At 47.6% G+C, this 15,354-nt stretch overlaps 1 protein-coding gene across 1 annotated transcript in view; it reads right to left on the minus strand.

Annotated features, from left to right (window-relative positions):
* Positions 1–340: 340 nt before the first annotated feature.
* Positions 341–15,354, minus strand: part of BRINP2 (BMP/retinoic acid inducible neural specific 2) — a 105,601-nt gene continuing 90,587 nt past the window's right edge. The window contains exons 5-8 of the mRNA XM_058539999.1: positions 9,524–9,629; positions 6,735–6,971; positions 4,009–4,231; positions 341–2,371 (exon numbers count right to left, since the gene is read on the minus strand). Of these exons, the coding sequence (XP_058395982.1) occupies positions 1,255–2,371; positions 4,009–4,231; positions 6,735–6,971; positions 9,524–9,629 (1,683 nt within the window). The 3' untranslated portion in view covers positions 341–1,254. The remainder of the gene's footprint in view (positions 2,372–4,008; positions 4,232–6,734; positions 6,972–9,523; positions 9,630–15,354) is intronic.

A 15,354-nucleotide genomic window follows, 5' to 3' on the forward strand; every position in this document is an offset into this window, starting at 1 on the left:
AATCCTGATGTAGGATGTGTGTTAGTCCTCACTCCTGGGAAAAAAGGAGACGGGAGTAGCCAGATAACTCTAGGAGAGGTCTGCCTCACTCCATTCTTCATTGAATACCTGCCCCCACCACACCACCCACCCCCAATCAAGCCAGACGTGCATTCCCTTGTGTATACACTCATCAACCAGCCTCCCACACAGCAGTATCCACCATCCATGGACACCCACATTTCACACAGAGAGCAATTTAAAAAAAAATCCAGGCAGCCCCGGGAACTACACTCTTTTTTTTTGTTTTCGCTCTCATTTTTCCCCTAAAAAAAAGGCCTTTTTAAAAAATATATTAAACCAGGTAAATTTTTACTCATATGTTCATGTGGCTGGAGCAGATTAACAAGGAAAACAATCACAAAATAAATATTTTTGTTTTTTGTTTTTTTCTAAAAAAAAAAAGAACATTTCCCTGTACATTGTCTCCCTTTAACTTGACAGAGCTGGTTTCTTGGACAGAACAGTGCTGTTGGAAGAGGAGCTCTGGCTGGACCACAAGGGGGACAAGGAGCAAGCCAGGGCCCCAAAACTGGGGAGGCCGAGGAAGCAAGGGGGCCAGAGGGAGGGAGGAGTGAGGAGGGGCAGCCAGCCTGCCCGCCTGCCCTTGGAGGTCTTCTGTGGGTGTCACTTCTGAAGTTTCCCAAGGGAGCCGGCTGGAGGAGCAGTCAGTGTCCGGGAGGGCACAGAGGAGGCAGCGTACAAAAAGTAAGAACCAATATGGGGAATCATGAAACAACACCATTTTAAGAAATCTGGTTAAAAAGAATACAAAAGTGACTCCGCAGAGGGGAGGAAGAGCTCCTCCTCTCCCATGGTTGTCCCCTCTGGCTTTCTTGAATGATAAGAATCACTTTTAAGGATTTGTTTGTTTCATGGTTTGGCTGGTTCTTTTTCTTAATCTCTCCCTTGGCCCCTCTCCTTCAACTGCATTCATTTTAGAAAGCACTGACTTGACAGATTCGAGGCTGCTGGGTTGTAGCCTTCCCATGTGAGTGTGTGTGTGTGTGTGCACACGCGTGGTGAGTGTGTGCACGTGTGCAGTGGCTGTTTCTTTCTCTCCTGCCTGCTTCAGTCCAAGCCCTGAGGTCCTTTCTGCTGGGTGCTGAAAGTCTCAGCGGAGCACCCTGTTGGCGCTAAGGTGAGGGCTTGGATGATCTTTGCACTCCCGATTCATGGATCCCCTCCCTGCCCAGTACTGGAGTAGGCCCCCCATTAGCTACAGAGTTTGCCTGTCTCATACTCCACAGGGTTTGGCAGCTTGGAATTGAAAGCCCTCAGGGAGGACTGGATCCTGCCCACCTCATTGTTGGCCAGCTTGAGCCGATGCCGGAGCAGGCAGGAGAAAAGGTCAAGCCGGACTTTGCCAGGTGGAGAAAGCTGGTTCACCCGGTCCCTGAGCTCTATGAGCTGCAAGAGGGCAGAGTCCTGGGAACCTTGAGTATACGGGTAGTCTAACTGGAGAATTAAGTCCCGGATAGCATCCGGGTCAAAGGGCAGGCTGTAGCCAAAGACTTGCAAGGTGTTGATTTTCATGTAGCCCAAGTTCTTGGAGGGATCCGTCATCTCCAGGGGCTCGTAGTAGATTGTCTCGTTGGAGCTGTCATCCAGGGACTTGATTCGGCTCCGCAGGTAAACATGGACTGTCTCAAAGAAGGTCTTCCACCTGTTCCCCAAGGTGATAGTCCAGTTTTGGCACTGGGCAGCTGCATCCACATTAGTCCTCTCCCAGTCAGGGAAGTTGCCCTCATTTACGGGCATGAACCAGCTCTCAGAGTGGCTGCCCCCAAAGGGGTTGACGTAGATGGCCATGACAGGCTCCAGGGTGCTGTTCTTGGTGAGGCAGATCTGCAGGGACAAGGCCAGCATCACGTGCACCAGCCCAGGCTTGTACTTGTTGCTCTTCAGGGTGAGCAGCATGCGCTTCCTCCAGGAAGGGTCAAACCAGCTGCCCAGACGCATGTCATTGCTGATAAAGATGGAGTGCACCTCGATGCGGCTATCCCGCTTCTGCAGCAGGTACTTCAGCTCCAGGTCCTGCAGGTCTGTCTCCAGCCCCAGAAAGTTCTCCAGGGACTCGGCCACCTCTGGCCGGCACAACCCCTGGGCCAGCACATAGCCCGGGTTGCAGCTCCCACAGCGTGTGCTGTTGTCTGGAGCACAGTGGGCACAGGCAGGCCCTTCACCCAAGGCACATGGGATGGGGCCCTGGCAGGAAGATTGGTCATAGGGGCAGGTGCAGCTGTGGCTCTGTTCCAGGAAGGTGCCAGGGAAGGTGCTTTCTCCACAGTAGAGGAGAGACTGGATTCGGTTCCACCAGTAGGACAAGGACCTTTGGGAAGGGAAATAAAATGAAGCAAGAGTCACAGGAAGCCACACACTGCTGTCTTCCCTGAGGGTAGCAGGATATTGACTAATAGGCAGGGAAGGTGATGAGGAGGATAAAAGGCCCAAGTTCTCTGAAGAATGGAAACCCTACTGCACCACTTTGGAATGATTGAGTAAAGCCGGGAGCTTGGTGTCGGACAGATCAGCACGAAAAATATTTGACATCAAACTTGTACTGGAAGCAGCCTAGCTCATCCTCCCAAGTACCACCTCATTCTCTATTCAAAAGCCTACAGAAGATCTCCAATATCTTTCGTATCAAATCTAGTTTTCAGCCTTCTAAATAAGATCTTCCAACAACTGGCTCTCCAAATTTTCCAATGTCATGACAACTTCTTTCCCACTTCACGGTCTCTGTCCTTCCTATTCTCTCTGTTTCTATCATTCTTCCACCAAGAATAGGAATTTTCTATGGCTCACTCCCTCTTGAGATTTAGATTTCAGCTCTTATGATACCTCCTCAAAGAGGCCTTCCATGACTCCCCTTTCAAAAGAGCCGCTCAGTCATTCTCTATCACATCATCCTGTTGTTATGTAATCCACAGCAATGAGCAGTATCGGAAATTACTGTGTTTATTTGTTGTTTTCTTGTTCACAGATGACCTCCCTGCAAATGCCATGAGAGCAGGGACACTGCATTATTCACCAGTATATTCTCAGAAACTAGGATTGTTCCTGGTGTGTGGTAAGCATTTAATAATTATTTGCTGAAAAAAATAAATGAACCCTTCTCAAAAGCCGCTGATGGTCTGTGCTCTCCATACATGCTTCCTTCTTCCCTGTCCCTCCATTAGAGTTGCCCCTCTGAGTTGCTCTGAGGGCAGCTCCCCCCTCCTGGAATGCTCCGACTCCCAGTCCATTTCCGTCTCCTCCCACACAGTCTGGCCAAGACTTCCTTCTCCAAAGTGGCTTTTCTCCTTTGCTTTTACTATACCATGCCTTTGATTTATATTCCACAAATGTGAATTTAAGTGGCTTTAAGTGGCTGCCACATAGTTTTAATTTTCTAGTTTTTATGTTTCTGTATATGTATCGTATCTTCCCAATTAACACATATCCCCCACTGCATAATATTAGGACATACAATGTGGTCTTAATAAAAATTGTTGACTACATGAGTGAATGAGTGGAAGAATGAGTGAGTGCCTATGAGGATACAGCCCCACCCTGTCCTCGAGGCCCTGGGGCCTCAGCTTTCTCTCCTCCTGCAACTCAGAGCAGCCACTTGTTTGAAATAGTTCAATGTGCATATTCCCAACATATGCAATTGGTGTATGAGCTTTAACTCCACCCCTTTTTTTCCTAAAAGACTTACTAAAATGGAGATGAGTGAGAAGTAGAGTATTATTAGGATAACAGTTGAATCTACTATAATTTATATAAAAGTAAAATTAGCCTCTCTCTTTTTTCTCTCTTAGTTCCCACACAACTCATAATGGAGAAGGACACACAAGTAGGTCAAGATAACAGGAGACTCAAAAAGGCTGTGTGTGGCTCACCACTCCCAGATCCCCCATGTTGGACTGAGGGTTCTCCCTGGGGAAGATGCTGAGGTCTGACTCTGGGGTCTGGGGTGCTCACCGCTCCTTGGGCAGGCGGAAGCGAGGCTGCCGATGGCAGCGCTTGCAGAGGTTGAAGAGCCGGCGGATGATCTGATGGGTCTTCTTGAATAGCACTTTCAAGCTGGCTCCCAGTTGCTGGTAGCGGTGCTGGAGGCTGGTGTCCATGGCCCAGAACTGGGAGATGGCTGTGGAGTTCAGGAACCTGTCATCTGGCAGCCGTTTCAGCAGGGCCTGGAATTCCTCTGTGGGCAAGGACACAAGGGCTGAGCTGAAGGGGAGCCATGCAGACTCTGGGAGGGGCAGGAGGACACTCCCCAGACCCAGCTGGCCCTTCAGAGTCACTGCATGAGGAAGGATGCTTCACATCCTCACTCCCAGACCCTTTTATTTATTTCTTTTTAAACAGCTTTATTGAGAAATAATTACCATGCCATAAAATATGCCTTCAGGATTCTTTCCCATCCTTCCTGTCCCTATGTGCTTCTGAATTTCAAAACACATCTCTGTCACCACCCAAAGGGCCAGAGGTCCTGCTTTTGCTGATGACATTGGAGCACATCTCTTTTCCTTATAAGTCATTCACAACACTGTCTCAACCAATCTTCTTCAGTAATACCACAACACCCTTATGGACCATGTGAGGCACTCATGGTGGTGACAGTGCACAAGACTGGCCAATGTGGACACAGAGAAGATCAAGCACCCAGCTCAGAAATCTTAGAAACCTTTCAGTCCCTGAGACCAGCCTACCTACCCCGCCCCGCCTCCCGCCCCTCCCAATCCTTCTCTTTGACTCTAGGATATGCTTCTTCTCTTTCGAGCTTCAAGTCTTTGCCAGATTCCTGTCCTTTCCCAAAGCTAATCCAGAAGCAACACACTTGCTGGTTCTTGGCTCCTACTGCAATTCTGAGTTCTTTTCAGAGCTTCCTGGGCACAACATGTTTTCTGAATTCATGCTCAGATCGCTGTCCATGGCTCTGCTTTTCTTGGGACCTGCAGCCACCCAGTCTCCTGGTGGGGGTCCAGATAGCCCTCATTTACTCATCAGCAGTACCGTATGGTGGTGAAAGCCCAAAATCATCTCCCACACAATTAAGAGTTATCGAACACATCCCACCACCTTTAGTCCAATGCAGCTGGGTTGGGGGACTGGACTGTGATATTCTCCTTAGCTACTAAACACCTTCTCCGGGACGTGAAATGGCAATGCCTGGGGCCTCAGCTCATCTTGATTTCCTAAGCACCTGGTTCTTCATTCCCCGCCCACCAGGTGATTGGAGAATCACACCTAGTAATGACATTAACAACTAGCATGTGCATAGTTCTTTTTATAAAACATTTAAGCATACAAAAGAGCATGGAGAAGAACAGGGTAAACTCCCATGTGCCCACCACCTAGATTTTGCCATTTTGCCATATTAGCTTCAGATTTTTTTTTTTTTAAGAAATAAGGCAAAGCAAATATACTTGAAGGCCCTAAACTTCCCCTCCTTCTCTATCTAGATGTAACTGCTCTCTTGGATATTTTTTTATCATTGTCATATATTTTTTAATGTTTTCTACAAATATATTTATCCATTAAAAATATTAAGTACTGGCTAGTATGTTTTTAAACATCATATAAATAGTATTAAATAGGTACTATATTAAATAATTTAAATATATAAATAAATATTTATTAAATAGTTATTAAATAAATGTAAATATATAATACATAACCTTTTTCATTTTGCTTTGTTTTATCCAACATTATGTTTTTGAGATATATCCCCATAACTGACACTTATTTAGTATTGAAATGTATGAATATACCATGCAGAGTTCTTTATGCGTTAATTTTATCTACATTATCCCATATGAGCCTTCCATCCACCTATTATTATCACTTTCCCTCTTTTACAGATGAGGAAACAGAGGCATTGAGAAGCTACATGGCTAATACAGCTGGTCAGGTAACAGAGTGTCTTAGCCAGTTTGAGCTGCTATAACAAAATACCACAGTCTTGGTGGCTTATAAACAACAGAAATTTATTTCTCACACTTCTAGAGGCTGGAAGTCCAAGATCAGGATGCCAACATAGTCAGGTTCTGGTAACAGCCCTCTTCTGGGTTGTAGATGGCTGACTGTGTCCTCATATGATGGAAGGGATGAGGGTTGCTCGGGGGCCTCTTCTGTAAGAGCACTAATTCCATTCATGGCTCTCTGCCCTGATGACTTCATCACCTCCCAAAGGCTCCTAATACCATCACCCTGGGCATTAGATTCCCAACATACGAATTCTGGAGGACACAAACATTCAACCCTAACACAGAGCAAGGATTCAAAACCAAGTCCTGTGAATCTAGGTCTCAGGGTGACATTGATATTAGTTATACCTGCAACAAGCAACATGTACTGGGTCTCTCCTAGAACTAGTCTATGTACTTCATTCATTCAAGAAATATTCATTGTGCCCTCTATGTGCAGGTACCGTGGAATCTGTAGCAAACAAGACAGACAAAGCCTATGCCCTCCTTATGCTTACCTTAGCTTATTAAGTCCTTAAAACATATCTTTGGTAGGGATTATGTCCATTTGCATATACAACAAAAAAACAACAACTTGAGACTTGGGGGGTGATTATAACCTGCTAGAGGTCACTGAGACAGCAAGTGGCTGAGCCAGGATCCAGGCTGAGTTCCCCATGTTCCTGTCCTGCTCCTCACCCATTGAAGGGAGGAAATCTGGGCTGGCTGACTGCTCACCTGAGTCCTCAAACTGCCGGTTGTGAGTTGCCCAGGAGACCTGGATCTGCAGCAGGCTGTCCTCCATGGCCTGGATGTCGGTGTCAGGGCAGTTGCATTCCGGGAAGGTGGGGCTGCACTTGCACCAACAGTCATTCTCCTTGCAGACGAGCTCGCCTTCAGAGCTGCATGTGATGTAGCTGAGCGCTGCGGCCACAAAGCGCTCACGTAGGTACTCGGGCAGCAGCACCTGCAGGCCTAGGGAAAGGATGTATCAGGGAACTGCTGGGCAGGACCACTGGGGACTCAGTTTCCCACACCCAAGGCTGCAGGATCCCCAGCTGGGGTTCTGCTGACTTGTGCCTCCTGGGCCCAAGAATGGTCACCCCAGGGCCTGATCCTGCTGAGCTGGTTGGGGGAGAGGGTTACTGTTGCCCCTGTGACAGATGGGGTAGGATCTGAAAATGCAGATGAGGAACATCAAAGCCCAAGGCTTAGTCGAGCCCCTCACATCAGCCAAATTGAGGGCATGTATATCATATGAATGAGTTTATTGGCTACACATCAGCATTTCTCAGATGGAAATGGGAAGATGTTTCAGATAAAAGAACTTACAGCCCTCGTGGGGGAGGAATCAAGGCTTGATGGGCTCTGCCTCTGATAGCCATCCTGTTTCTGGCTTCACTGAGATTGGCAGGAAGCATCCTAGGATGTTACTGAATGCTGACCCTCCTGGCCTCCCACCCCAGCCCTGATGACCGAGGAGGCTGCCCTGGTTAGGAGGTAGGGACAGGTATGTAGTGGCCAGATGCTAGACCAAGTACTTTCCATATACGATCACAAGCTACACTTGTGGTCACACTGAGGCTCTCATAGATGAGGAAATCCAAGCCCAGTGACCTGCCCAGATCACAGTACTAGTAAAGTCAGCTTGATGTCAGACCCTGTCCTTGTCCCATCAGGTCAGACTACATAACTGGGACGGGCTGCCCCATCTCAATATGATTAACTCTTAAGGAGATCTGAAAGTAGGATGGTGGTAGACACCCCAAGTTCAGTCAAGCCTGGATAGAGATGAATGGCTCTCAGCTCTTTTCTAATTGGCTGCCTCTGATCTTGGCCATAATCTGCTAAATTGCTCCAAGCTTCATTTTTCCTAACCATCTGTGGTGGATATTAGTTTACCGAAAGCAGAATATACTCCTAGTTGGCTTCAAGCCCCACAGGGTGGCTGTTGGAAGCCTATCAAGAGATGAATGAAGGACAGGCATGCCTTTGGACGCAGCCTGGGGCAGGTTTGAGGTCAGACCTGTGGGAGGCTCCCCCAGTAGGGACCTTGTGAGACACTCTGCCAGGAGATCGAGGGACATGAGCTCCCCTTTCCTCGGATGCCTGCCAGCTCTTTATTTTCACACCCTTGACCTTGTCCTCAGCAGGAAATCAGAGAGCCCAAAGTATGTACCCCAATCTCAGCAGACCTCACAATAGAACTCGGAATTGCAGCGGCAGTGGAAGTTTGTTGTTCTCGTTTGAGGTCGACCTCCTGTTCGGAACTGCTCCTAAATTTTCCTTTCTTGACGTGGCTGCAGTGGCCCTTGAGCAGCCCTCCCCACACACCCTGTCCACATGCTGGCTTTCAGCACTCACCCTTTTCCAAGTCCTTTCCGTTCACCTCCCCCATTACCTCCCTCCTCCTCACCATAACATTTCCCATTGCTATAAAATAAGTGCCCCGAGCAATGTCTGCATGAGTGATGGGCTATAAAATTAAATGGCATAAACTATTCCAAATGAACCACCAGACATTCTGAACTTCACTCGTCGCTAATTTCGCGACACAAACCCAGCCCATCCAGGGACACAGGAGAAAAGGGATGCTAATTGCATTAGGTGGCTCTAAATAAAGGAGTCTTTTACTCCTTTTTATTATATATTCCTTGGTTCCTAAAGCATTGATGGGTTGCATCTGGCTCAGGTTGCCTGGAATTTGTATTCGTAGATCCTGGGTGAGGGCTATTGATTTTATAATACCAAGACAATAATATCTTAAACAGAGTCCAATTCAGTTAGGCTTTAAGAAAAATGAACTTTTCCCACTGCCAAACAGCTCTGTCTGAATCAGTTTGCATAGCTCTGCCCCCAGGATGCTTGGGGGACAGAGAGCAGGAGCCCAGTGCCTCCCCTTATCTCCCAGCCTCCAGACCTAGTATCATTCCCTTTCCTTGTGCTTTTCCTGTTTAGGCTTCTTCTGTCTCTAGTCGAGGCTCCCGTTCCTCTCAAACTCTTCTCCTGGATTTATCTCCCATGGAAGACTGCAGACTAATAACAGAAAGCAGGCACCACTCTCCCAGGGTAACCAATGGTCCCACAGTTTGTATAGCTCCTAGTTGAGCTAGAGATGGCGGCCCCGTAACCATTCTGCAAAGGCTAGCTGTTCCCTAATGTGTCCTTAGAATAAAGCAGAGGGTTCTTTGGATAACGAAGGAGATCATCGAACTAGATCAAGGCTTATAGAGATGGATGTGCTGGTGCTGTAGGATAGTGACAGAGGTCTTGGGAAGGACCATGAGGTAGGAGGATTTCGGTGTCGGGTGGTATAAGCAATGGTCTTGGGTGCAGGGTAGACCATGTCAGAACTTTTCTTAAAAGAATGATGGAAAGTCATTAAATACAGGTCCCAGAACTCTTAGTAGTTCTCATCTCAAGAAAGATTTAGCCAAATGGAATGGGCAGGACTTTTTCCTGCTCCTTGGTGATCCAAGTCTTACACCAGGTGTGAAAAGTGTGAAAACCATCACTATGCAGCTTACCAAGTAACTGTACTTTGTTCTCCGGACTCTGCACCAGGACAGAGCTGACGGAGTCCAGATTGTCGTAGTTGCTGCAGCCCAGAGGGCCGGTCCTGGTCTCTGAGACCTAGAGAAACAAGGGCAGAGTGTGGATTTAGACAACAAGCAGAAACTTTCCCTTTGCACCTCCCTTCTCCAGTCATCCAATCTCAGGCTCTGTGTCCTGCCTTTGACCAGCCAAAGGAACAGCCTGTGTTTCCCTACCCTAGGAGCATAAGGCCACTTTTCTTCTTTGGTCTAAGACAGTGAGTATCAGTGGTGCATGGCTGGCAGCAGCAGTTATACACAAGTGGGAGCCTTTCAGAGGGCGCCAAAGGGAATTTGTGTCTGGGAAGAGAAAATTCAGTGTAGTCAGAGGAAGCTGGATGTCTAAGCAGGAGTCCCCCATTCTCCTCCCCCAGAGGAATACAGGAGGCCAGATGTGGACGCTGTCAGCCTGCTGGCGAGCCCAGCTGCATCCACTTGATGTGGTGCTCACAGGCTTTAGCGATCCTGAAGATGAAAAGCACTAGAGAAATTTGAGTTATGAGTATTATTATTAGTATTAAACATTTAAGTCCCACCTCGGCACTGAGACGTCCTTAGAGAAAATCAGCCGTGGGCTTACTGCATATTTTAATAAGTATATTAAATATACATAAAGTCTTAGAGCCATGTAATATTCCAAAACAGCATAAAGCCATTTTAAAATATTATAAAGTTGGCCTATCAGTTTTTCCCTGATGCTTAAAGTATAAGATGAAAAATGGGGAGCTTTAAATGCACTGAAATAATTATGTAACAAGAATGATGGGGACCTGAGGCCCTTTTTTCTCAGGATCTCTGAAGGCTTTGCCAACAATCAATCAACCAATCAACAAGTATTTATCGAGCAGCCACTGTTCAATTCCATACAATTCATCAAACATTCAGAGAGTGCCTTTCTCGGAGTTCTTCAAGGAAGTCTGCCCTGGTGCCTTTGACCTTCTCTCCCAGCTCCAGGCACCTCTGTTCTGCAGCAGGCATATGAGTTGCAGTTTTCTAACCTTTTCTACAAGTATTTGATTAAAGTCTGGGTCCTCCACACATTAAAGGCTCCATAGAGGTGAGCTCACATTTATCTTGCTCACTATGTTGTCAACAGCAATTAACATAGTGTCTGGCACATAGTAGGTTCTCAATAAATTAGAGAATGTATGAGTAATATGGTCCAGGCTTTGGGGGGTGGAGAGGTGGGAACAAAGATGCACAAGTTATATACTGTGTCCTCCAGGAGATTACAGCCTGTGGGGGAGGCAGGTACATACGCAACTGACTGATACACATGCAAGGGGAGCAGAAGCAACGTGTCATAATGAGCACTGAGAAAGCACAGCACTAAACAAAGGAAAAACAAGGGAAGAAGTAGCAGAGGAGACATCACCTGAGTAGGTTCATAAAGATAAGTAGGAATAGGACGGGAAGAGAAGGGAGGGAAAGGTACTACAAGGAAAAGAAGGGCAGCATGATCTACAACCCACCATCTCAAAAGTGTGTAGTGCGTGTGTCTAGTGCCCTGCTATTTATCATGGTGAATACCAAAGTGTAAGTGACATCCTTACAGGGAATTTAGTATACTTAGGCTTAAAAAATACACATGGAACAGAGTAATCAAGTGAGAGATGGTGTGATACTGACTAAAATTATAGTAGGGAGAGAGATGGGAGAGATCCTTGTAGCTTAAAGTAGTCTGAGAAGGCTTCATGGAGGAGGTAAGCCATAAGTTGGTCTTGAAGGATGAGTGGAGATGGGAGGGAAGAGGGGAGAATTGGGAGGAAAAGAGTTAACTGCAGACAAAGACCAAGGGGCAGCGATAGACACAGTGCATGAGAAGCAGTAAGACCTAGCCTGAAGGAAGAATGGGACCAAGACCATGACAGGGGCAGGAACAACCTCTCTACAGTTTTCCAGGTCATCCTCCAGGATCATCCCCTTTAACCTTCACAGTAAGTCCTTGACATAAATCTCACTACTACCACTCTCCAGAGGAGGAAACCGAGGTTGGGAGAGTTATAGAGCCCGAGATCGCAGAGCTGTTGCATAGCCAAAGCAGAATTTTAGCTTTTGAGTCCTCAGACTCCGGTTCACTGCCCCTCAAGTCTCCTGTGAGGGCACGTCAAAGGACGGCAGAAAATAAAGTGAGTTAAACCCCTTTAGATGACATCACTCTTAAAAACAAATATTTTAAACAGACCAGTCCACCCAACATATTTTAGTGATCTGCCCTCTCCTCAGAATGTGAACCTTGGGCAAAACAAACTGTGTAGACTTGAGATCATAGTATCCTTATATTACAGATGAGGAAACCAAGGCCAGTTGGTTAGATGACTTCTTCAAGGTCACACAGCTAGTCACCTGCAGGGCTGGGATTCATTCGACTCATTCATTCATTCTTTCATCCACTCTTTTGTTCCTTTAACAAATATTAGAGCAACCAGAACTCACAATGAGTAAGACACATTCACTACCTTAAGGAGTTTACAGACACGTGGAGACATGTTTCCATAATCCCAGTGTTGTGGCTGTTTGTTATCCATGGGCCTGCCTCCCTCCAAAGGTGGGGGCTAGGTGCTGAATAATGTCTCTATTGAGTGAGTGGGTGACTGGCTAAGTTGCCCCACTGGAGTGGTGAAGGCAGAGCCAACCTTTTTTCAAAGTAGAGTCTTCTTTATCTATATGGTGTAAAATCCCTAGGAGACGAGTCATGGCTAAGCACAACCCGGATATTCTGGGGAAGCCTGCCCCTCTTGGAATGAGGTGGGCAAGGTGGGATGAGTGTGGTATTTGGGAGACTTCCCTGTCCCCACCTCCAGGCAAGCTGGCCACTACACTGTCACTGAGGTCTGCACTGGATTTTCCATCCACCCACCCCTGAGTTGGTCACTCACCAGCATCAGGTCCAGGCTGAGAGGGAACTCTACACCTTATACAGGAGTAGGATGACTCCTAAAGAGGAGAACAGAGACCAGCCCCTTTCCTTTCCTTTGTCCCGCCACTATCCCTACCCATCTACCACCAACCCATCTGCTTCCCTGCCACCACCACCATCTTGTTCAGCATTTTTGAGCTGGCTCTGATGCTGTTACCTTTACTTCGCTATTACAAAAGGTCAGTTCCACAAGAGGATAGTCAATTAGGTAAGTCACTGAAAGGGTGTGAGTATCTTCCCTTTGTTAATTGTGGCACAAGGATGGGAATGAGGACAAGACAAAGGCCATGATCCCCCTGCTCCTTTCCTCTTAGAAGGAAGGATCCAAGCCAGATCTCCACGAGTGAGGAAGGCCCATCAGATTTCACTACATCCCCAAGTCATTGCTCTTGCCACTGCTCTTCTGCTCTGAGCCACCTCTGTCCTCCCTAGAGAAGGAGGGAGGTGGGAAGGACAGAGGGAGCTGGAGAGGGTCCTCCCACAGATAGTGCCTGGGCACGGACGTGATAAGCAGGATGGCCTGAGGACCCCCTCCCCCAAGTGCTGAAAGTCGCAACGTCTCTGGAGGGTTGGTGCAGAGAACCCTGGGCCTTTCTCTGCTGAAGAGGCAGACAGCTTCGGCAGATTATAAAGAGGGCCCATAGAGGTAATGGAAAGTGCAGTTCACTCAGGCGTGTGTGTTCAAAGAGCGCCTCAGATAAGCTTTCAGAAAGGGAAAATAATTGTGTGCTAATTGGTCTGTTGACAGCGTCCTGCCTTCAGAAAGCCCTGATGGATCTCAGGTTCATTAGCACATCCAATTTTCCATAAATACCAGATCGTGCAAACCCTGTTCCAGCGAGCCTACTCCCCGCAGCCGCCCTGCATTTCCCGGCTGCTCTTGTCCTACCTCGGGGTCACCTGCAAAGCTAAGAGCCCAGCAAAATGGGCTTCTAATTGTGAGCGATGGGGCCAGGCAGGAAGAGCACAGCTGATGGTGTGTGTGCTTGAAAGAGCTGAAAATTGAAGCCCAGGCTGCTGCGGTGAGGAATGAGGACAAGTCAGTTAAGGATGCTTTGCAAGAACCGCTCCCTTTCGCCATCCTGGGATCCACCTGGACTTGCGTGTGGGCTCTGTTCAGTCAGCCCACGAGCATCTCAAACCCTCCCCACCAAATCCTTCCTCAGCCTTTGATTAAGTACAGGGTGAGCTCCAACTAAGAAACGGCCCCTCCCCTCCTTTATGGCTCTGATCCCTTCCCGGGAATTATGGACAGGAGGTATAGGTGTTCAGCCCTTTACAGTTTGCAGAGTGTTCCATGTGGACTATATCAATCATGTGGTGTCACCCCAACCCTATGGTAGAGTCAGGGGTGATATTCACAATATTTATCAGCAGGTAGGACCAGAGTGTACTGATTAATCAGAAGAGGGGCCAGCCATAGCACCGACGCAGGGTTCTGGAGGCCTCCCGAGGTGCATTAGCCCTTTGGTTACTAAGAAGGGGAGATCTGCGGGTTCAGGGAAGGGATAAAGGTGGCTAGGGTGGCACACAGGGGTCGGGGTGAAGACTATCTACCAGCTGGTATGAAGATGTTTTCATATTTTCATAATTGGTGCAGCCATATCCACTGAATGTAAGCCCTGGGTACAGGTGGGTCAAATAGTTGGTAACTCCATATCAAGGAGTTCAATAATTTCTCAAGGTCGTAGAAATAGTAAGCATCAAGGCCGAAACCCAATCCCGTCTTTTCACTTGAGTAAGTTTGTTTCTCACTAAACTATGTAGCCTGCCTTCACCCCTCAAGCATTTTATTGAGTGTCTCACCACATGCCAGACACTGTGAAGGGACCTGGGACTGTATGATGCTGCAGAGTCTCTACTGCTCTAAGCCCTCCTGTCGTGGTGGGGGTGGGGAGGAGGATATGGGCATGTAAACAGCTGCAATATAATGTGACAAATCCTAAAATAGAGGTGTGTGCTGATCAGGGTAAACCTTGCAACAGAGGGGGATGTTCAGTGGGACTTGTGGGGGTTAAACAAGGAGGAAGTGTCTGGTAAACAAAAGGGGGCAGACTGCCTCTTTCTCCATGTCGGTGAAAAGAAGTTTCTAACAAAGGGTGACAAGTAGGAACACACCTGCTTAGAGAAACAAGAAACAGGCAGATATGCTTAAGGATTTTTCCTTCACCAAGGCTGAGCAGGTGAGTAGAGCCCCTCACCCCCCACCCACCTCCATCCAGAGTAATGACAGTGGTGGAAGCCAGCTCCACTACCGCTAAGGTGTGTTCAGTAGAGGGAAGTAGGTGACAGATGCTGCAGCACTAACAAAAGAGTGTAAGCTAGCAAGGATGTGCTGCAGGGTGCATCCAGCCTGCTGGCCCTGGCTATATGGATATGTAAATGCTAAGTATGTCAGAGCAAAGAGATGCTTTCTGGTGGAACACCTTTACTGTCAAGACAAGATGGGTGGGTCAACCCTATCAAGTGAGCAGAACTGTGAGATGGGATGCCAACACCTCCCTTTGCTCCTAGTCTAGCAGAGTGTCCTTGGACAGGTCATACAGGTCTCTAGACCTCACTAAGTTATGTGGCGACGAGGACCTGGAGGAGTGGAGGTGGAAGAGAACACTAAATGATCCTTGTTTTCTCATGGTTCTCTGAATTGCATGCCATGGGGAGAACCCATTGTACTCCTCCACAGAGAAAACTCCAGGTCAGCAGCCCAGTGGAAGCTGAATAGTCATCTCACATTCCATGTGTGACTGGAGGAATTTGAAAAAGAGGCTTCCAAGGATGGTGACCTGTCTCTTGAGGAGATGGGAAGCGGCTCTAGTTCTGGAAAGTGCATCCACAGGCACTATAA

This window comes from Diceros bicornis, chromosome 4 (assembly GCF_020826845.1).
Source record: "Diceros bicornis minor isolate mBicDic1 chromosome 4, mDicBic1.mat.cur, whole genome shotgun sequence".
Taxonomy (NCBI): Eukaryota; Metazoa; Chordata; class Mammalia; order Perissodactyla; family Rhinocerotidae; genus Diceros; species Diceros bicornis.